This window comes from Chrysochloris asiatica, unplaced genomic scaffold, assembly GCF_000296735.1.
Source record: "Chrysochloris asiatica unplaced genomic scaffold, ChrAsi1.0 scaffold00018, whole genome shotgun sequence".
In the NCBI taxonomy this organism is placed as follows: domain Eukaryota; kingdom Metazoa; phylum Chordata; class Mammalia; order Afrosoricida; family Chrysochloridae; genus Chrysochloris; species Chrysochloris asiatica.
Window position 1 is genome coordinate 12702613 of NW_006408536.1, and position 23155 is coordinate 12725767.

At 41.6% G+C, this 23155-nt stretch overlaps 2 protein-coding genes across 4 annotated transcripts in view; one reads left to right on the forward strand and one right to left on the reverse strand.

Moving 5' to 3' along the window:
• The first annotated feature begins 2816 nt into the window (after nucleotides 1-2816).
• On the forward strand, nucleotides 2817-4763 carry KLHL34 (kelch-like family member 34). Its single transcript, XM_006835676.1, has one exon. It carries the CDS (start codon nucleotides 2817-2819, stop codon nucleotides 4761-4763), a length of 1947 nt encoding a protein of 648 aa, XP_006835739.1.
• Nucleotides 4764-8011: 3248 nt separating this feature from the next.
• Nucleotides 8012-23155, reverse strand: part of CNKSR2 (connector enhancer of kinase suppressor of Ras 2) — a 427386-nt gene continuing 412242 nt past the window's right edge. The window contains exons 21-22 of one of the 3 annotated variants that reach the window (XM_006835578.1): nucleotides 11184-11380; nucleotides 8012-8366 (exon numbers count right to left, since the gene is read on the reverse strand). In XM_006835578.1, the coding sequence (XP_006835641.1) occupies nucleotides 8151-8366; nucleotides 11184-11380 (413 nt within the window). In that variant the 3' untranslated portion in view covers nucleotides 8012-8150. Of the gene's footprint in view, nucleotides 8367-11183; nucleotides 11381-19006; nucleotides 19352-23155 lie in introns of those variants that run through there. The other 2 variants (XM_006835579.1, XM_006835580.1) reach the window with 2 other exon arrangements.

A 23155-nucleotide genomic window follows, 5' to 3' on the forward strand; every position in this document is an offset into this window, starting at 1 on the left:
ACGTTTTGGATTCAACCTGAATGCTTAGTGATGGGCAGATATGAAGAGATGTGATCTGATTTATGGGATAAAATATCCTGTTTAAACTGTACTTAAACTTGATCACTCTGAATATTTGGTTTAAATAAATTTGTTGTGTGTTTCTCTATTTTATTTTTATCATACACGGAGTCATATAATATGGCAAGCGCGCTGCACAAAGTGCAGGAGGCCTGGATTTCTATCCAATATCCAAGTAACCCAGACAAACCAAACTCTCTCTAGGGGTTCATTTGCCACATTTGATTTGAATGAAAAACAAGGATTGTGGAGGAAATTTACCTAAATGATCTTAAAAGTCCCTTCTAGCAAAATGCTATTCAGTGAGTTAAGGCTATTTAAATTCAACACGCAAATCTGTGCCAAGTGAGCCATATTGGTATTTTGCCATTGAACCAAGAGTTTTAATATCTAAAACCAAATCAAACCAACACGTCTCTGAGCTCTATCTTTCCAATATTACGAATGCAAATTTGAGTGTTTCTAGCTGCTGGAGTTTAAGCAAGCCCAATCTTGAGGTCTTGCCTATACTTTATAAACTGGCTAATTTGTCACAATGCAGTTCTGTCTTTGAAAAAGCAAAATCATATTACTATTATTTTTATGCGTTTAAAGAACCACTTCCCACTGCAAACTTTACAACTACTGATTGCATACCAGGCAGAAACTGAGAGAATTTTATCTCTTCTTAGTACTTTTTTTCTCCTATCAAATACAAGCCCAACGATCAGAAATATGTTATTTCAGAAGACCTCAAAAGGTTCACTTGAAACAGACTGCCAGAGAGACTGCATCAGAAAATAGAAAAATCAATTTTAGAAGACATCTAAACACACAAAAGCCTTCAAATTGTCAAGAACCAACAGTTATAGTCATCATTTAGTTATTTAAAGGCAGGACAGAGAGAAGAAATGGTTTCCTCATGTCTCAAGATTGGGGTGGTTTTTGTTCATCATGTCTGTGTTGGATGGTGGGGCCTTTCCCCACCTGCTTCTCATAAAAATAGCTTCATGAAATTCCAGCCTCTTCTGAACTTTGCAACCTGACTGCCCATTATCTCATCAAGGTCTGGAGGATGTAACAGCTATTAGATCAGAAGTCAGGGAGTGAAAAAGGAAACGAATTAATTTAAAGATAGTGGTCATTCAAAGGCAGAAAATCCAAGTTAACTACAATTTCCTTGTCCATGTTACAGAGGATTGGGCTGGGTCCAAGAATAAGAAGGGAGAACTCGGCTGGGCTGGAGAGTGGGTGGGTGGAAGCAAATTCCTGAACGTGGAATGTGAAAATGGCCAGCCCAAGAGCAGGGAGCCACCCTGGGAAGGTGCAGAGTAGGCCCAGAATCTCCACTCAGGGTGAGTCCAGGTGAGGGGCGTGTTAGCGGAGCGCCACTGGCAGGGAGCCCGGCATCTTCCTGGGCGTGGTTCCTGCCAGTGGCTTCCCTGCCTGCAGCAGCCTACTGGGTGTCAGTGTGCAAAATCGCAGCTTAATCCTAGCTCCCGCCATATTAATTAGGGTCTTCTCAAAGCAGAAAGTTGAGAGCCAGGGGCCTCTTTCCCAGCCGCAGGGGCACTGGGAGGTCGATGGTCCTTTGTTCAGCCGGGCGCTCACCCCGGCGATCCGAACCTCTCCAGTGAACGCACCCTAACTCCCACTGCACCCCTCGCCGGGTTCCCAGGACCCCTTAGTTACTGGCCTCCTGTCCGGTCTCCGTTGTTAGACCCCTGGCCCTCGGTTTACCGCCAGAGGCTGGGGCGAGGGCGGGGCGCGCCGGGGAGGACGAGGCCGCGCGCTATTCCTGTCGCTGTGAGCTACCGGCATGTTATGTGCGGAGCCCAATTACGCCTCCGACCCGCCGCGCTGATCCGCAGATCCCCCTCCCCCCCCCAGTTCCTCTAATCCCCCAGGCTTTGATTTGATCCTCCGCGTGGAACAAGCTCACCGCTCCCCACCCCCGCCCCTCGCGAGCCAGTTGTCCCCGGTCTCGCGGGTGTCCGCAGAACCCGTACTCTTTGTCCACGTCCGGGTGGTCAGAGCCCTGGCCCTGTACTCTCCAAGTCCGGGGCACATCTGCGCATCTGGGCCTTCGGAGGTCCAGCAGCCCCAGAGGCCACCCACACCTTGGCCCTTTCAACTTCTGGCAACTTCTGGCAGCTTCAGCAGCTGCCCAAACCAAGACCTGCATCCTCTGGAAGCCTCTACCCTCTGTGCCCTTCTTGACCCTGGCCAGGGGCTGCTGGAAGTGGGGTCTGGGACGGATTTGCATTACAAGGGGCCCAAGGTCATCTGCAGACTCGGATGAAGGAGCCCTGGATGGAAGTTGAGCAGGCACAATTTAGCCCCTGCTAGGAGTCCTGGTGTGGTGCTGTGGGTTAATGCGCCAGACTGCAAAGCCGTTTGAACTGCAAGGTTGGTGGTTCAAGTGCACCAGCTGCTCCTTGGAAACCCTATACAGGGTCGCTATGGGTCGGAATCGACTTGACAGCACTTAACAACAACAAAGGGTTCTGGATGTAGTCCTGATATGGCGCTGTGGGCTAATGTGATGGACTGCAAAGTTGTTTGAACCACAAGGTTGGTGGTTCAAGCTCACCAGTCGCTCCTTGGAAACCCCTATACAGGGTCGCTATGGGTCGGAACTGACTTGACGGCACTTAACAACAACAACAGAGGGACCTGGGGCTCGCAAGGATTTCCAGGGGCGAAGTGCCCCGGGATGCCTCCGGCTGAGTCCCACGGCAGAAGCCCCGGCCTGGTGGCTTCTCGCCCTAGGCATCATGAGTTACTTCCTGTCTTACTGCAAAGCTCATGGCGGCGCGCTGCTCACCGGCTACCAGGCCTTGCGCGCCGAAGGCTTCCTTTGCGACGTGACGCTGGAGGTCGAGGGCAGCGAATTCCCTGCGCACAGGTCGCTCTTGGCGTGCTCCAGTGACTACTTCAGGGCCCTGTTCAAAAGCCACACCCGGGAGTCGCGGGCGCGCGTTATCCACCTACACGTGCCGTCGGCGGCCGGCCTGCAGCGCCTGCTGGATTTCATCTACACCGCCTGGCTGCCGCTCTCCATGGACACCATGGAGGACACGCTAGAGGCCGCCAGCTACCTGCAGGTCACGGAAGCCCTGGAGCTGTGCGGCCGCTACCTGGAGCGCCAGCTGGCCCCAGACAACTGCTGCTTCGCCGCCAATGTGGCGGCGCGGTTCGGCCTGTCGCACACTTTGGGCATTGCCGAACGCTGTATTGTGCGTCACCTGCAGGAGCTGTTGGCGCGGGGCGCCGGCCCTGCGGGGCTGCTAGAACTAAACCCCACGTCGCTGAAGGCCGTGTTGGGCGCCCCCGATGTGGCGAGGGTGCCCGAGGCTCAGCTGTTGGGCCTTGCGCTGGCCTGGCTTCGGCAGGAGCCTGCGGCTGAGCGCCTGGCGCACTGCACTTTGCTGCTGGAGTGCGTCCGATTTGGCCTGGTGCCCGCCGCTGTGCTGAGGCGCATGTACTCCGGCTCTGGCCTCGCGCTGCCAGCTCGAGTCAAGGGCCTCATCATCCAGGCTCTCAACTACCACACGGCTCCCTCGCGCCAGCCGCTTATGCAGAGCGAACAGACCAGTGTCCGGAGTCCCCAAACCCGCATCTTGTTGGTTGGGGGGCGCAGAGCACAGGAGGTGGTGATGGTGGAGGTGGAGGTGGCGGTACCTCGAAGGGCAGTGAGGGGTGAGGGCGCTGTGGTGGAGCCTGAGGAGGTACAGGAAGAGGAGGAGGAGGAAGAGGAGGAAGAGTGGGAGCTGACCCAGGACGTGGTGGCCTTCGACGTGTACAACCACCGCTGGCGCAGCCTCACTCGGCTACCCACCCCGTTGCTGGGCCACAGCGTGTGTGTCGTGGGTAACTTCCTGTTTGTGCTAGGTGGCGAGAGTCCTGCGGGCAGCGCCTCCTGCCCACTGGCTGATGCCCCGCGTGCAGTCACCGCCCAAGTGCACCGTTATGACCCGCGCTTCCACGCCTGGACGCCAGTGCCCGCCATGCACGAGGCACGGGCCCACTTCTGGTGCGGTGCGGTGGCTGAGGGACTGCTGGTCGTCGGGGGCCTGGGCGCGGCCGGCGAGGCGCTGGCCTCGGTGGAAATGTACGACCTACGCCGGGACCGGTGGATGGAGGCTGGGGCGCTGCCTCGGGCGCTGCATGGACACGCGGGAGTTGTCGGGGACCGGGGCATAGTGTACATCTCCGGGGGCAAGGCAGGAAGCGGTGAGGGCGTCGCGAGTAGCCTCCGAGATGTGTTTGCCCTGTACCCCGGGAAGCGGGCATGGAACAAGAAGGCACCCATGAGTACAGCCCGCTTTGGGCACCACATGGCGGCCCTGCGTGGTGCTGTGTTCGCTTTTCTGGGGCGCTATGAGCCCTTCTCCGAGATCGAGCGGTACGATCCTCGTGCGGACCAATGGACACGGCTGCGCCCCCTGCCCTTTGACCGTTTCTGCTATGGGCTGGCGGTGGTGGAAGAGACAGCGCTGCTGCTGGGTGGCCTCAAGTGGCGGGACTCGCGCCAGGTACCTACCCGCAACGTGGTGGGCTACGACTTGGATCTGGACCGCTGGGAGGACATTGACTGCGCGCTGCCTTGGGCCTGGAGCGGCCTGCAGTGCGCCGTGCTGCAGCTGCCCGAAGGTGGGGATGACGAGAGGGAGAAAGAAGCTGGAGAGACACCAGATTTAGTGATGGGCCTAATGGATTAGTTTTTATGACAGAGGAGAAAGTCACACTGGACCATCAGACCTATAGAACAACAGATGGGCGTTTCTTAAGAATGGAACTCTGGAAGCTGAGTGGCTTCTGAAGGTTAAGGAGGCAGACAAGATCTTGTCTGAAAAGGAATATTTCCCCTTTAGCTGAGAAGGAATAAGCAGGAGAAGGAATATAGAAGGATAGAGAAATTTGCTTCAGTGAGCTGGGAATTTCTACAGACTCATGATGGGCTTACTGGACCTTCCAAACTAAATATAATCCTGTTTTCCCTCTTATAGTTAGTGTTTACCAAGGTGCTGAATAAGAATCCTGGTGTGACGCGCTGGACTGCTAACCTGCTAACCGCAAGGTCGGCAGTTCAAAACCCATCCCCCCACGTCTCTCCTTAGAAACCCTATACAGCGTTGCTATGAATTAGAACCGACTGAACGACACTTAACAGCAACAACAGACAATAATAACTTTTGTGCCAAAAAAAGTACAAGAATTTATATCCAAAACTCAGAAGATTATTGATTATAAAGGCTGTAATATGGCATCCTAAAAGGTGGCACGTGCCTTGTTAAGCTACAGGAAATCTTATAAGAAGAACTATGAGTTTATGATCTAGAGCCATGGTTATAGTTTTGCTTTGATGGTTTGATGCACATAGAGGGGAAAGTCTCTAAGAAAGCATTTTATGTGTGTATATAAAGTATCCTAGGTTCATTTTTTTTTTAAATTGCCCATTGCAACTCCTAGTCTGCCTTTACTGTGGCTTTAGGTAATTTCCTTGGTTTTAGTTCATTTAAGCACCCCTCAGCCATAAGAATCAGGCTCCCCAAGTTAAGTTGGATGTCTAACAAAAACGAAACGGAGCCTAAACAAACATCTATTTCCTTTATCCTCTTTAAATGTTCATTCTGTAGACATGCTAGAGTTTATATATATATATATTTAAAGGTAGTTCTCCCTGTCCCCCAAATTTGGCTTCCCTAAAGGAAATCAAAATAGAAAGGAAAGAGAATCAGGTAAAATTTTAAGTTCGTGTCAGGTAAAATGGGAAACCAACTTGATTTTTTCAGAGCAGACACTTGTATACATGGACTAGTTGCCTATTCTGGCAAAGTTAACACTTCCCAACTGGGCAGGATGGTGATTGCATGCTTAGGTCCCAAGAAATGTGTTACAGACTTTGGATGAATAAAGCAGGTGCTTTATAAAGATTCAGTAAGAGCGGAATTTATTTGACTTCAGTTTACAGCGCTGCCTCTCTCCTAGATTTGAAACAAATGCAATAAAATGTACAGATATATAGTGGTAAAAGATCTCTTTCATGCTAGGCTAGCCACAAGTCTTTTGAAATTCATTAGTTTAATGTTTACCATTTAATACAACAGAGCTGACTTTACAGAAGTAAAAGCTGCTTCACGGCCACAGAGCTGGTCTTCCCTTCAACTTGCAGTTTACAGGGCCAGACCTGGCCACTGTACACGTGACACGTCCGTCAGGTACAGATATTATTATGTGAACATATACATTTGGTTTAGCAAACAACAAGTCTAAACACCTGTAACAAGCACACTGCATTTTAGGACAAGAGGGTTGTTGTTGTTGTTGTTGATGTTTGTTAGTTCTGCTTTTGGTACATATACAAAATCTCACAAATTTAATGTGTGTCAATACCCATGCAGTAAATAAATGTTTTTTTTACAAATAGTTTTCTTTAAATGATAAAAATATTACACTAGACCCCAAATTCCATACAAACATGAATACATGATTTCTTTTATCCATTTTGACTAAATATAGGTTCACTGAAAATGTGCTGTAGAAAGGCCACTCTCCTGTACAGTTGTGCAAAGTGTGCAAAACGATAGTGAGTCAATGGTGGTTTCAAAAGCAAAGAAAAACGAGCCTGGCTGTGGAGTTTTTGCTTTCTCCTATACAGCAAAGGGTCTCACTGGCAGATATCTGAACTCTGAAAGATGAAAGTACATTCACTGAGCTGTACAGGCAACAGTATAAAGCTGAGTAAAAGTAGATTTTAGGATACAGAATAGTAAAGGAGGGTCCCTTCCTCCTTAAAACCCAGCAAAGTGTGACTTGTACGTTATGCAGCCAGACACTTAAAAGCAGCACGGTTATTAGCATGCTGTGATCACTTTAAAAAACGAGACAGTTATAAAGGGAAATAGGTGAAGAGGACATTTTCATAGACTTCATCCACTCTATAGGTCAATTCATGAAGCTAGGCCAAGCTTCGTTGTTTCTCTCACATCATTTGATGCAGCCTATCTCTGAGTAATCATCACCCTTTTGCTTCTTAGGAGAGAAGTACACTTAAAAATTGTTTTCAAGATTGTTTCCTGTATTACAACACACACCAGCCTGTAACAACATATTTTACTTCTCTGCCTGAAGTATAACTACTTAAGTTTAATTAATGGACCAGGGTGGTGGTGGTAGTGGTGGTGGTGGTGTAGGGATTAGACACTAACTGGAAAGTTGATTGATTTCCATGTATATCTTGTGGTATTTTACGAGTTGGAGTTTGAAAGCTGTTAGCTGCCCTTCTGGGTGAGTTAAGTCGTTTTTAAAAATCCATTCTCAGTTTCCTCTGTACACAATCAACATTTCATCACTACAAAAATAAAGGAAGATTTAAACCAAGAAAATAAAGCAGCTCTATCTTCAATTTTGGTCTTAGTTACAAAAACATCTTACAAAGCTTTGCCCTGATACACCATTAAGTGTTCTCATAGATTTGGAATAGTATTTCCATTAACCAGCTTTCACAAGTTAATAGACTATTAAGACGAATATCAGATACCTGAACTTCTCTTTTTTGTCCATGCTCTTCTATTTTGCTTAACTCTTGTATACGCATCTACATTTCACAAAAATAAAACTACAGCATTAAACTTTGTGCAATGTTTAAGAAAATTCTTAGAACACTTTAATAAATATAAAAAAGGTTTAAATTCTTTCCCACCCACAAGGATGTCTGCACCTGAAAAAATGTGATTTGCTTTTGAAGTCTTATTTATATAAAATTAACTTAAAGGGAGAAAAGATGACTTTAGATATAAAACTGCCTTTTTGTGGTTTTACTACTTGAAGACCACTTGTCTTCAGAATTGTTTGCAAAAGTTAATCTTAAGTCATTAAAGACAGTTTATTTTGCACATGGTAAACACAAGCTGAGCACTAATTGCATATAAAATATACAAATGCTCATTAAAGACAGTGGTATTGTGACCTTATATGATTGGTTTCATATACTGGTAGTTCAGTAACATTAGCTTGTCAAGTGTCCCATACATTGATATAAAAACTACCTTATATACTTGTTCAAAGTACTCAAAGGTACCAGGTGACCTGAAGGCAGAATACACTTACACATGCGTTTCAATGTAAGAATGAGTGTGTGTTAGAGAGGAAGTGATTACATCTACTTCAGAGGAGATAGTTAACGGGTCATTTGAGGTGGTGTTTTGACAGATATCCAAGAAGAGGTCGAGGTACATCTGCTTCCATTGTTGGAATTCTTTAGATGTCAAGTCTGGATTGTCTAGAACTTTATCAATAATGGCTACTTCCCCTTCTCTGGCCTGCAATGCAGAAGGATTCAACAGTTATGATGGGGACAAACTTATCCAAGTTTAAAATAAAAAGTTAATATGCAAAAAAAGCTACCCTATAAGAAATGGCTCTGGCATATGTTCACTTGGCTATTTAGACTCAAGCCCTCATGTACTTTTGTTTAAACTTAAGTGATACCTCATGCTGTTCACTCTGTGATTCACTTTTTTCTCTAGGCCTGTCCTTTTCTCATTTCTGGCTATGGGAATTTTTCTCACTCTTTAGGATCAGTTCAAACACCTCTTTTCTTGATGCCTTCCTTAACAATTAGAAAAACAACCATCTGCTCCCTCACTTATATCTCTGTGACATGTCATTATTGGCAACATGAATGATCACATTCTGTCACTTGAGTTATTTTTGCACCTGACCTACCTCCCCGTGGTATGAGGTAAGTGCCTTATGCATGCCTGAGAGAAAACATAACTCTCCTGTTACCTCACATACATAATTCTTGCTGTGTGAATGTTAATGGCTCCCTTCCTGTAGCACTGCAGGCCTGGAATGGAAAATGGCCTTCCCTTTCATCTTCGTTATGATACGGACACCACAGTACAACTCTTACCTGTAGAAGAAGTGAATCTCCCAGGTAGAAAGGGGAACGGAGGAGGGTTTAAGTTCAGTCTTGTTTATAGACCCAAGGAAGGGGTAGGGAGGTCTAGGAAATGTTCTACAGGAAGTGAGAAGGCATGGCTCTGTGACAGCTGGAGTTTGGAGGGAAAGAAGACAGCAAGGTGGCTAAGAAGTTCTAGTCCTTGGTGCTAGGTAGCTTGGTTAAGACAAAGTAGATAGAATGGAACTGGAGTTGAGAATTCTGTGAGTTGTCTGTGGTAGGATCAGATATCTGTGCTTGGTAAGGGTACTGTTAAAATTCCAGAACTAGACAAACATAGGGTTACTTGGACAATTGCCCGTCTCTAACGGGAAATTTCATTCCTTACTAATTTCCTTGCTAAAAAGTATAGGGTTCTTTCTGTAGTTTGTTAGCAAAAGGCTTTCTTTATAGTGATTTTCTCATCCGCTTTAGTTGCCCCAGAGTCCAACAGAACACTGGTAACATACTTCATCAATACTTAGTCAACTAAACAATTCATCAATACTTAGTCAACTAAACAATCAGCAGCTCAGATTCTTTGCTACTAGAAGAAAATCCTTTTCAAGAATCTACAAAGCATAAAAGACAGGTGGGTGCAAGGTGTGTGTGGTAGATCTTTAGAATATGTGAACCTAATTTGTTTAAAAATATTTGCTCGTCTTCTAACCTAGGCAGTTCGGAGCTGAATGAGGGGTGTGAGTCTCTAAGACTGGAGGGTGAGATATCTTTGGAGGTGAGTTTAGTTACTGGCATCATTCGTATGAATATTATAGCCCTATTTGAAACTCTAGTCATTATCAAAAGTCCATTAAAATTTCTCATCAATTTGTAACAATGTTTTAGTAAAAACCAATTAAAAGCTAATTAACTTGAAAAACTAGACTAGCTACTTGAATTTTGTTTTTAACCAAATCATTCGTTTTCTATTTTGTTTATCTCTTTGACAGTCTTCTATATTTCAAAATTCCAAAACCTTAGTAGCCTACTATGGATCTGAAATACTCCCCCAGGAGCCCCATGACCGTTCATTTCCTCAAGTTTCTGTGTTGCATACCTTGTATACTAGTTCTTTCCAGTCTGTGATTTTTCCAGGGTGTAGGTCCTGCTTAGACTAAGTTTCTGTTGCAGGCCCTCCCCTGGAATGTCCTAGAACTGAGTGTGGCTGCTGCTCTTTCCAATCTTCCTGCAATATGAACATGGTGAGGGGAACGCTGCCCTCTCCAACTTTCTGCCTTTCTACTCTGCTTAGAGGACTCCTGGTGATGTAGGAGCAGCACTGGATGGTGAACCACAAGGTTAGCAGTTCAAACCCACGAGCTGCTCCTTGCTATGAGTCTGAACTGACTCTACAGTACTAAACAACAACTCTGCTCGCAAAGGTGCTCAACTGTTAAACAAAAGATCAGGGGGTTGGACCCACCAGTCACTCTGCAGGTAAAAGATGTGATCGTCTGCTTCCCTAAAGATTTACAGCCTTGGAAACTCTATATGGCAGTTCTACTCTGTCCTAAAGTGTTGTTATGAGTCAGACTTGACTCATCATCTCCTTCCCCAACTGGGGATGACATATAATAAAGCAACTGTGGGGAAGATAAGCATAAATTTTTAAGAGATCACTCTTAGGAAATGTATAATAAGAAAGTAACATGTGAGTTGGGAACTGGGAGTGTAAGCAGAAGATGGCTAACATTTCTCCATGGAACATGAATCACAGTGGCTGCAATCTAAATGCACAGCCATTCATGTAGGAAATACTCACAAAATATCTCAAACCCTTTTAGCACCCACTAACTACTGTATTCTGCGTGCATGATGAGTTCTTTTAATAACTCTGATCATTATACTATAGAGTACACTTACCTTAGGAAAATGTAAGAGTGAGGAGTAACACCAGCCTTTTTTTTTTTTTTTTTTGCAGTTTTGGAAAAAAATTAATTACGTCCTGTTTGCTCTGAGAACTAAGTCACATCACATTTAGTCAGCACTTTGGGGCTTTCATGCAAAGTTAAGATGATTTCCTTTTTACCAATATACTTATTATTATGAGATATGAACACTGTTGCTCCTTGTTGGTTTACCTCATCCCTTCCCCAATCTCTATTTTGTTATTTCTGCATCTAGAATATCTGGTCATCCATTTTGAGTTCAAGAATGAATCTCTTCAAGGAATTTCTACTATCTTATTTCTTACCTTTAGAGTGCTTTTGAGAATTCTCAGCCTGTGTAGTTTTTCATTCATTATAGGATCATTGCATCTTTTTATAAATGACAGCTTGTATTCCAGCTTGGTTGAAATTCGATGTTCTCCTAGAGGTGACAGACTGGCTTGCTCCAATGCCCTGTATAAATCTTGCAATGAGTCTCCTAACTTTTCTTCCCTACTTTCACCTGCAATGTCCAAAAAAAAGATAAAAATGAATCCAATGTAATAAACAGTTAGTTATTTGACACTCCAAAAATCTGCTGATAAAAAAACCAAAACAAAACCACCTGAAAAACAGGATAATGAATGACTAGGAAACATTCTGTTATTTAAAAAAACAAAACAAAACAAAATGGGGGGAAAAACAACAACAACAACAACAACAACAACAACAAACACAGCTGCTAGTTCTGTTGGGTAAAATTAGCTACAGGCAGCCAATTGTTTTAGAATGATGAAATAATAGGATGCTTTGACTAAGTAAATATTGTTTTGATAGCAAATCACTGTACATATCATGAGTCCATTTAGTTCAAACAATTAGAGTTTAAAAGGTACACAACACAGAAACAATGTTGCACATAATTTAATATTTAAAAACATTAGTGGGTCCCTTGTCATAATACTGATAAGCATAGCAGTGTTGATTGATAGAGTTCTCCTGGTTTAGCAGTTTTGAGTGAATTGCTTTTTTACTTTATATTTTTCCAGCCCTTATAAGATGTAATGTCATTCACTGGAGCATATTTGCTAATAAAAATATTCCAATAATGTGCCATGAAGGATCTTAGGTTTCATGTGGCTGTCATGGTAAAAATACTAAATGATCTTAAATTGTCATCATTAATAACGTTTTAAGTGAAATATGGTACTAAGTTGTTACACAAATTTAAGAAAAAATCTGGCACATATTAAGAGAAGCTATTTAGCAATTTATAAGACCTAAGAAGACAATATTCAAATTAAATAATTTTGAATAAAAAATTATGAAGACTGGTTCAGGAAAGGATCTTAGATTGAACTGAATAAGTCAAATTCTCATTTTGTTTTTTAGTTGCTGGAATATTGATATATCTTTTTCAACAATGATAAACATGAATCCAATAGATAAAAATGAATCCATAGATTAACTAGGATTTGGCTTGGAGTGGTAGACTGGAGTAGGGCTATATCATGTTTCCTTTAATAGGTAGCCAAAGTGTCCTATTTGAGGGAGACCAATTGGATTGCCCAAGGAGCAAATAATGGAAAGTTGTTCATCCCACCATGGTCCATGTAATGATTTTAGACTTTCAGACATAGTTTTTTTTTTTTTAATCCCTATTAGGAGCCCTAGTGGCATAATGGTTAAGCACTTAGCTGCTACCCAAAAAGTCATGGATTCAAACCCATCAACTGCTTGTCAGTAGGAAAAAAAAAAAAAAAAGCTACCCTATAGGTAACTCTGTAAGTTGAAATCAATTCAATGGCACAAAACAACAATTGGTAATAATAATAACAGCTGATATTCATATGTGCCAAGCAGTAAGTTAAATGATTAATATCCATTATCTCATTTAATCCTAACAACAATAGTAAAAGTAAAACTATTTTATCTTCATCATCTTGCCGAAGCTCACATCTAGTAAATGGTGGAGCCAGAATTCCAACTGAGAAGTCTAGCTCCAGAATCCGTGATTTTAACAAAAATCCTATACTGCCAATTTTTTTTTTTTAGGATTCATTTGAATTCTCTGTTTAAACAGTAAGTGTTAATGTAAGATTCCTTTAAATGCAGCATATAACAGACTTTTAAAAGGATACCTAAAACTGCCCGAAAAAGGTCATGAACATATAGTACCTTAACTGGAAGGGATCACCTTTAGGATTAAAAAGTACTTTCATTTAAATTTCAAATTCAACTCTTGGATCTGTTGCCAAGGTTAGCAACTAATGGTGAATATGATTATTGAGTCCTTCCATGAGAAAATCCCTTATCATCAGCACACATGCTAACACCAAGTGTGTTAAGTCCACTATAATGAATTTAACGGCACTTAACAACAACAACCACAACCACCACCAGAGCTCCTTGTGGCGTAGTGGTTACGAATAGGGCTGTGAACCACAAGGTCAGCAGTTTGAAACTACCAGCCGCTCCGTGGGAGAAGGGTGAGGCTTTCTGCTCCCTTCAAGATTTCTAGCCTTGGACACCCTGTACAGGGTCGCTATGGGTCGGAACCGACTCAACAATAACCAGAGCATAACTTTGAACTATAATCTAAAAACACAGATTCAAATCCCTTTAAGTAACAGTTTTTAAATTCTCTGCTGGCTAATCCTTGAATGTTTTCAACACCCACAGGATTGTGAGGAATCGGTGGATGGAAGATGGTAACAAGAGGAGCTGCTTTGTGGGTTAAGAGCAGGGCTGAAGCAAGATAGATAGGAATGGTTTGCAGGGAAGAAGCCACAAAAGCATGTCAATTCAAGTAACAAAATGGAGTTATAAAAACAAGGACACATTGAACCAGCATAAATTTCATTTCATAAAATCTCGGGCTAGGGAAAGGACCCCAAGGGATTATTTAGCAGACATTGGTCTTTTTGCCTCATGGCAAGACTATCTCAAGCAACACGTGATTTCATAGTGTAGAGGGCGGGCTAGAAATGGGAGGCCTAAAGATGTGAATTATAGTAGTTAAGGGATCAGAGGGCCTAATGTATTATTACTTTTTCACTTCTAGAAACAAGGTGAAGGAAAAGGGGATCCAGATACTACTTTTAGGATTTAAGGGAGACAGAAGCCTATTTACATAGAAAATTTGTATTTTAAGATAACCTTCCTCCATATTATCCAACACTGTTGTTGTTAAGTGCCGTCGAGTCGATTCCGACCCATAGTGACCCTGTATAGGGTTTCCCAGGAGTGGCTGGTGAGCTTGAACTGCCCAGCCTTGTGGTTCAAACCGACTGCAAAATCTTTGCAGTCCAGCGCATTAACCCACAGAGCCACACCAGGACTCCACCTGACACTGTAGGATGTATATATATATATATTTAAAAAAACAACAAAAAAAACCTCGGCTCAGTTTTCTTTTCCCCCAGTTCTTAAAGTTTATAGAATAATGAGGCAGATGATCAATTCGTATAAAATTTCATTGTAGTCTTACTTTAAGGATAAGTAACGATTTAGTATTAAAAAGGACATACAAAACTATTAAATAAATCAAAATGGAATTTTTTCCCCCTTCTTTCTGTTAAGGAGGGAAAACCTTCAACTAAAAGACAACATAATTATACAAAGAATATGGGTTGACAGCTGTAAGAAGAATTGAGTATGGATTTATCTCTGGGCAGCACATTTGAACAAAGAATCACAATGAGACGGAACACAGAAACATTTCCAAGTATAGTCATGGAAGTGTGTGGCTTCTATCAGAGATAAGTAAATGCCCATCTTCTGCACATCAGACACATATGTAACACTGAACAAGACACAGTAGTGGAATGAGTAAGGGTGAGGGGTTGCGATGCCAGGCTACCACAGAATGCCACCAGTTATTCAACATTTTAAGACTAGACAGAGTCCTTTTATTTTCAAGGAGTGGGGTGAGGGGCAATCACATTATAAATCTGATTCACTGCGCTCAGCAGTCAAAACACAACACAGAACTCAACATTCAAGACAAAAACAGACCTTTATTTTCTTTTATAATTTTCAGTGGGTTTCCTTGATATTTCTCAGATGAATACCAATTAAATCAATCTGGGTTACTGTTGCAACTGAAAATATGAAAGCACCTTTATTTTCTTCTCTTTGCCCTCTTCTTCTTCATCTCCTTCTCACTTATCTTCTGGCTCCTCTCTTTTTAAAACCCTTGTTTTCCTTCTTTCAGGAGAGGCTTGCTTAGAGAGGAAGCAAGCTCTTGGTGAGGTCTGCACCCCAACTGATGTTCTTTCAATGTGCCCGTTCAGCTGCTGGAGAACTGGCCTAAGACCAGCCTTTTTGCAACTTGAATGGATGCTTTTGGACTGGCAAAGTATCGAGGGCCATATTCAAATCACAGTTCACATAGCAGTCTTCTGTGATTCCTATTGAGGAAGTAGTGTATCGCTGCTACAATGACTTTTTTTCATTTGTATTTGATTTATTCAGAAACCATTTTCATTTGTATCTTATTCAGAAAAATATAGGCCTAGTCTGGAATAAATCCATCCCCCAACCAAATTATATTTTCCTTGATAATATGCAAGTTAGTCCTGTGTCAAATTGCATATTAGTTAAATTCCAATTTTATTACAGCAAAGCAAACATATCAAGTTCTCTTTCTGATATAAAATTTGATTGACTCATAGATTTGAGATTTACAACTAAGTTTTTGACAAATTAACTTGTATTCTGTGATAAGGAGGGTAATTTCTGGCTGTGTCATATTTGGCCAGGGGGCAGGCGGGGGGGAGAGAAGAAAATACCATTTATTGTCTTACAATAATGTTGATCTCTGAGTGTGGTGAGCATCACAACTACTTATTGTTTGGTTCTTTAGGTTGTGTATGATCTCCAGGTAGTAATTGATCAAGAAAAGTGCAAAGAAAAACTTAGCTAGTGGAAAATAGTAATCTGTTGGCATTTTCTTGCAAATAGCTCATAAGCAGATGACAACACATTTCTCCATTTCTCAAATATCACAAGGCTTGATGCAGGTCCTTCATTCAGGCTCAGTGGTTTCCTTGCGAGTTAGAACACTTTGGTTGTTAACTTAATACCTGTATTATTATATATTATATATAAACAGATTGGCATGCCATCAAACATACACAGAAAATAAATTCAAAAGGAAGAGAAATAAAATCTGAGGAGAAATTGCAATTTTTGTCCTTCTTGGCTCATGTGTACCTTCCTTCCGAGACTGAGAAGGTGACATTCTTCTACCTGGCACAGCACCTCATGTACCCAACAGGTTGAAACTGAGTGATGCTTATTCCTCTACTTTTTACATGACACACTCCAAAGACTTTCATTAACAGGTAGCTGTGTCATTCTCGTGACAGTCTCATGTGTAATAGCATTCATGTTTCTTTTTTTTTGAAAAATGAAAGAGAAACCAAACTTGACCATCTGAACGTTTGCTCTGGTTTCTTTCCCATGTCCCCACTCTGCAGTGACAATGCTGAAGGAGAGTCAAATTGAAAGGAAAAAGACAACCCAAAAAATAAAAATAAAAAAAGGAGTAAATCAATTGTGTGCCTGAAAAACCAAACTAACAGTTCTGGGAACTGTGCTGGAAGGAAATTGTGCTCTTTTTAAGATTGGACAATGATGTTATCATGGAAACAGTCTTTCCTTCCATAACAGAGCTGTGCACTGAACACAGACCGTTGTCAAAGGTTAAGTGAATGACAAGCGCTACGAAAGGCTGCACAAAGTCGTATTAGTCACCAGTCAAACTCGAGAGAACAGCGGAGTGCTTTCAGGAGTCCAGGCTGAGGAGATCACGTATGGGCACACTATTCTTGTCATAAGGGCCAATTAAAGTTTTCACTGGGGCCACAGGAATATTTTCTACAACTACAAATTTACGGGAGAAAGATGAGGCTTTCTGCTCCCATAAAGATTTACAGCCTTGGAAAGCCTTGGCAGGGTTGCTATGAGTCGGAACCGACTTGATGTCACTTAACAACAACAACTTATTATTATATCAAAAAGAACAACTTATTCATGTATCAGGTATCAATTATACTTTTAACGGACTTCATGTCTTTGTAGGTTTTATGCTAAAGATGATTCAGTATTCAGGCATCTACACTGTAATTGTAAATATTACTGTAAGTAAATATTAGCTCGCAATTAATGCTTTTATATAAGTCAATCAGTTATGCCTACTATTGTAAAACAAGGCAAAGGAAATTTTGGTATGTCAGAAATAAGCATGCGATTTTAAAAGCTGGCTTTTAGTCTTCGTTCTTTAATCATCTATCTGTTTCATAATTAGAAGTCATTTGTTTACTGTCTTTAACGATACCCAAATATTTCTATTGGGCAATAATTTCTATGATGAAAAAGAGAAAAGATCAAACAAAAAACCGCACTTCTTCCACACTGCTAAGTGTGGGTTTTTTAAAACAGTACATTTAAAGTCCATCCTTGAAAACCGGCAGTGTGCTTCACAAACTCAAGTTGGGCCCATCTTAGTGTCTGTAAATCCCTTCTTCAAAACTGTAATGGTTACTTCCACAAAGAGAGGAAGGAAGAGACAGAGCTGAAGTTTGTTCTGTCTTTCACTCTCCAAGTTTGAAATTTCTGCCAAATTATATGGCTTAATGAAACAAATCGATGGAAGTGGTTGAATTTTCAGGGTACCACAGTATTTTTTATGATGAAAATTTCAGAGGACAAAATCTTGGTACTCTTGGTACTGAATTATTGACCCAAAAAAGGAAAGGTGCTTTGAAGGGCAATCACAAACATAAATGATAGATTCTAGATTTATTCACAGAATTTAGAAAATTCCATTAGTAGAGCCATGGAGGTCAAGGTATCTGGCTCTAAGGCAGGAATTTATAAAGGGCAGTTTGGAACCAAAGCTAAGACATTATTATAATGGGAAAAGTGTAATTACCACATTCCTTAATGAGAAAAAATGAAAATTCTTCAGCTCATAAACTTTTTACTATGGCTTAAATAGGGAGAATTACCCAAGACCCTTCCATTAGTACTGAATGCCAATAAAATGCTTTTTGCTAGATTTCTACATACCAGAGCCCTGATTTCTTTATATAGTTAAAACAGACATGAGAATGGTTAGAGCACAGAGGCAATCATAAGGCAGATCAATGTGATTTTATTCACAACACAAATTCCATTGTGAGAAAGAAGCAAAGATCACTTCTCTTGAGAAAGATATTTAGGATCAAGCATACTAAGCAAATTATTTAGCTATCTAAAAAGATCTGATACCAATTGGTCATATTTTTATTTTAAAGTAATTTATATATATATATATATTTTACAGGTATTCACATTATGCAATACCACACACTTTGGCGACAGGAAGAAAAAAAACATTTCAAAATACATTTTTAAATTATCTATTCATTGCACAGTATGAAATATCCATTAATTAGCATTGAAATTATTACAGTGTATCTTATCCAACTAAATAAAGAAAATTTCACATCCACTACAGAAGAAAAATAAAGCAATATTGGGGACCTAGTTACACAGTATTAAGCCATAGGGGACCTAGTTACACAGTATTAAATAATATCTGAAGCTAGTTTAAGAGACATCCAAACAAAATATTTTTTTAAACGAAAATCACAGCCTATAGATTTATGAGTATTTTACAGAAAATAATAGCTCATGCCTGACCTAGGAGGCAACACCATTGATATACAAGTGCCAAGAAATAAGGAGAAAATTAGGATTTTATCTGAAGAATCTAATAAAGCCTGAAATGAGGAATTGTCATTATTGTCACCAAAAGCAGTCTCTGTGTTGCACCTGAATACACTTCATAATATAATAAACAGTAAATTTCAGAGAAAGTCGTGTATACCTTGCCTTAATAGATTACACTTAATATACAATACAGCACTTCAACTTTTAAAAAATGCAAAATACACTTATACAGAATTTGCTTCCTCTGCCTTAAAGAGGCCACCGAAGAGTTCGTTAAACAACCCAGGTTTTCTAGTTATTGGAGGGGCTCCTTCTCCTTTCCTGGGGTCAGGAGAACAACTGAGGTGTCACCACACAGAGCCCATCCCATCATCCCCCTTCCCTCTCTTGTTCTCCCCCCCACCACAGCAGTTTTCTGTTACTGTGCTCCATCTTGATTGACTTTGATCTTAGGCTAGTCCCAATGTAGAAAGCTCGCATTCTTCTTAAGAGTGGCCTGCCCCTCTCAATATCCCTTCAGGGAGGCCCCCAATCCAAAAAACTTGATGATCTAAACTTTTTTAAAAGTCTGTTTTCTGTTATAAACAGCATGGACGAGACCATTTTAGTTGCTTGCAAGAGGTTGATGTTGAGTCTGTGCCGTGCCGACTCTCTCCGATCTAAATTCTCTAAACATTAGCTTATCAATCTGTCAGTCCAATGGATTCAGTGCCAACAGAAGTGGATCCGATTTGGCATGGAGAGGTTCTACCAACTCTCGCAGTGTATTAGCCTAATATGATAAAGCAGTGATACAATACGATGAAAGACCTGCAAGTGCCATTATTTCCAACAGCATTATTAGTATTTGTATTAGAAATACCATCATGCAATACCCATGAAGAGAAAATAGAAAAATGTGGCTAGAATTGCATATGGTTTGAATACCATAATGTCTTTCTGTTGGCATGCAAGTCTACTTGGCCATAAATTGGACACTTTTGACTTCAAGCTCAGCTATTTGGAAATGCCAATCTTATGTATACAGAATAATACATAGCACAGATAAATCTTTTATAACCTCTACACTTGAATAGATATGCATATCTATAATTTTAATCAGAAAAAATTTAAGTTTAAAGTATTCTCTATACACATGTAATATGATCATTCTTTCAATAAAATTAAACTATTTCTATGTAAGATCTTTCCTCTAGTGCATCAATCAAAAAGAAATTGTCTGCTCTACCTTCTACCTTTTCTTGAACTACCCTGATATATTTGTTGAATCCAAACTGAACTCTGCTGTTGAGCTCATTCTGACTCACAGTGTCCCTGCAGGACAGAATAGAACTGCACACAGGGTTTCTGAGGCTGTGAATCTTTACGGAAGCAGACTGCCACATCTTTCTCCCCTGGAGTGGCTGGTGGGTTCAAACTGCCAACCTTTTGGTTAGCAGCTGAGTACTTAAGAACGGCACCACCAGGGTTCCTTGATACATGTGCTACCACATCTTAATCAGTGAGATAGCACAATAGCCCAACTAGTATCTTTCCAGTGAGAAGGCCACATGCTGAACAACAACAAAGAGAAGACAAATGAAAAGCTATAATAAACATGATAAAAGAGTGACTTTATACCTGAGCAAAAGCCATATGTCAAGGAGTTAAGAAAGTAGAAGAGACTGAAGTTTCTGAGTGACCTGAGAAACTAAGAACAAATTGGATAAAATAAACTGTAGTCTCTTTAAGTTCATTTTATTCTGGATTTTGATAATTCCCAATATTTTCAGTCAGCACAAATCAACAATGCTTTTTTCTTTCTTCCTTTTTTTTTTTTTTTCTAGCCTAAAGCAGCTTTTTATCTGTAGCATCTTGTAGCATCTATTGCGTTATAACAAGAAGAAGGAACAAAGTGGGAGAGGGAACAGAGAAAGCATGCTCATACTATCTCCCTTTAGAAAACAGGGAGGGCCATATGTTGTCCATCACAGTAACCTTGGGATCTAGACAACAGGATGCAGCATAGTTCAGAAATCAGCAGAACTTTAGTTTTGCTTTATTTGAAAATAAATTTAAACCAAATTTATTTTGTTTATCACATTATTCTCCTTTTGCAGAAAATAGACTAGGAACTAAGTAATCTTTGGATGGAGATTAAATGAAACAAAGGAGAATACTTCATGTTTTAGAATATTAAAATGCAGAATGCTGGCTCTGGCTTCTATCACTTTGTTTCATAAGTTCATGGAATTCCAAACATCAAAATTAAAAAAAAAAAAAAAAAGCTAACTTTAGGCACAAGGTCATGTCTAAATTATCTATGCAATTAAAACAGTATGTAAATTGTTTTTAACAGAACCTTCATTTCCCCTTAGAGACAGTAGGACTTGAGCAGTTTAGTTTCTAATGCATTCCCTAGCATCCACTGAACCCATACTAAACTTCTGATAAATCAGCCACTGGAAATCCTATGGAGCACAATTCTATTCTGATACACATGGGGTTCCATGAGTCAGAATCAACTTGAGGGCAGCTGCTGGTGGTAAGCCTGAACTAGAACCCTGTTAACGATGTTACATTAACTAATGTAAAATGTTACATTTATGGAGTGCTGGTGTGGTGCTGTAAGATAAATGCTGGCCCTCAAGGTCGGTTTGAACTACAAGGTTGGCAGTTCAAACTTACCAGTGGCTCCTTGGAAACCCTATACAGGGTCACTATGAGTCAGTTGCATTTATAGCATTGTTTCCAAAACACAAGTTAACAAAGAAAAAATCAACCGCAAACCAAAGAAGTTGCCATTGAGTTGATTCTGACTTATGGTGACTGCATGTGTGTCAGAGTAGAGCTCCGCTCCAGAGGGTCTCCGTGACTCGTATCTTTTGGAAGGAGATTGACAGAGGGGCCTTTCTTCTGAAGTGCCTCCGGCTGGACTCAAGCCTCCAATCCACCTGCTAGCAGCTGAGTGTGACCACCATTTGCACCACCCAGGGACTCACAGTGGTCCTCTTGTTATGGTTAAGTGCCATTGAGTCTGGTTCTGACTCACAGCAACCCTGTATAGGGTTTCCAAGGAGCAGCTGGTGGGTTTGAACTGCTAACCGTGTAATGAGCAATCCAGTGCTTATCCTACAGTGCTGAATTCTACTCCAAGCGACCAGAAAGACCCCCTCAGTTAACATATTACCAGAGTTCAGAAAGATGATGGGTAAGAAATGCTCTTTCAAAAACAACTAGTTACCAGTTTGTGCATATTTGCATGGTGGTGGTGCTGACTGTGTGCCTCTGACTCATAGTGACCCTGTATAGGGTTTCTGAGGAAGTAAATCTTTATGGCAGCAGAAAGTCTCAGTTTTCTTCTGTGGATCGACTGGTAGATTCGAACTACTGAACATGCAGTTAGCAGCCCAGCTCATAATCCACTACTGTATCAGGGTTCCTTGATATTTGCATAAGAGAAGATCGTTCCCAAGGCAAGTGTCCTTGAACTAGTAGTGTTCAGTGTCACTGGCTACAAAATCTCAGGTGTGGGATGTCAAACGCTAATCTACGGAACCAGAATTTCTGTGTGTAGCACTCAGGAAACTGCAGTCAAAGCAAGCTCCCCAGGTGATTCTTGTGTCCACTTAAGTTTGAGATGTACTGCTTTAGGTCAGTCTCATTAGGGTGGGTTACCTGGTGGTGAAGAACCAGGGCAGCACAAGATGTTTGTGACTGGCTGATAACTGAAAGGTTGACTGTTTCCACTCACCCATTGACTGCAGAAGAAAAGCCTGGCGATCGTTAGTGCCTTGCTCCGTAAAGATCATTGTTGTTGTTCAGTGCTGACGAATCGGTTCTGACTCATAGAGACCCTGCATAGGGTTTCCAAGGATTGGCTGGTGAATTTGAATCGCCAACCTTGCAGTTCAAACCGACCTTGCAGTCCAGTGCATTACCCCACAGCACCACACAGCCAAGAAAACTCTATGGGGCAGTTCTACTCTGTGACACATGAGGTAGCCATGAGTCAGGGGTCACTTTGCTGGCAGCTAACAAGGACAGCACACAGGGGAGAGGGCTGGTTGGAGTAAATGTCCATTTTTGGACCACATACGCAGGTAGTTTAGAAATCAGAAGCTCTTTAGTTGGGGATGCCACACAGCATTTTACTTTTAGTCCCAGCACTGTTATAGTACCACATAGTTCAAACCATTTTAACGTTCTTACTGATGAATCTGATGGTAAGATTTTGGTTTACTGAAATTGTGGCAAAATAAAGGAAGCCTTGGGAAGTTACTGGAATAAATTCTTTAAAGCTATACTTTTATGTAGCATTACATGTGCTGTGGTTGTTAAGTGCCATCAAGTTGATGCCGACTCATAGAAGTCCTGCATTTTTAAGGGAGGAGAAAGCCTTACAGCTTTCTTCTGAGGCGTGGTTGGTGGATTAGAAGTGCTGACTTTGCAGTTAATAGCACATCTCCAACTATTAACCTATATGTTGTTGTTAAGTGCCTTCGAGTCGATTCCGACCCATAGCGACCCTGTACAGGGTTTCCGAGGGTGTAAATCTTTACGGGAGTAGAAAGCCTCATCTTTCTCCCGCGGAGCG

What these genes read in the sequence shown, in the direction of transcription:
- KLHL34 (XM_006835676.1), top strand. Translation starts at nt 2,817, where the DNA reads ATGAGTTACTTCCTGTCTTACTGCAAAGCTCATGGCGGCGCGCTGCTC.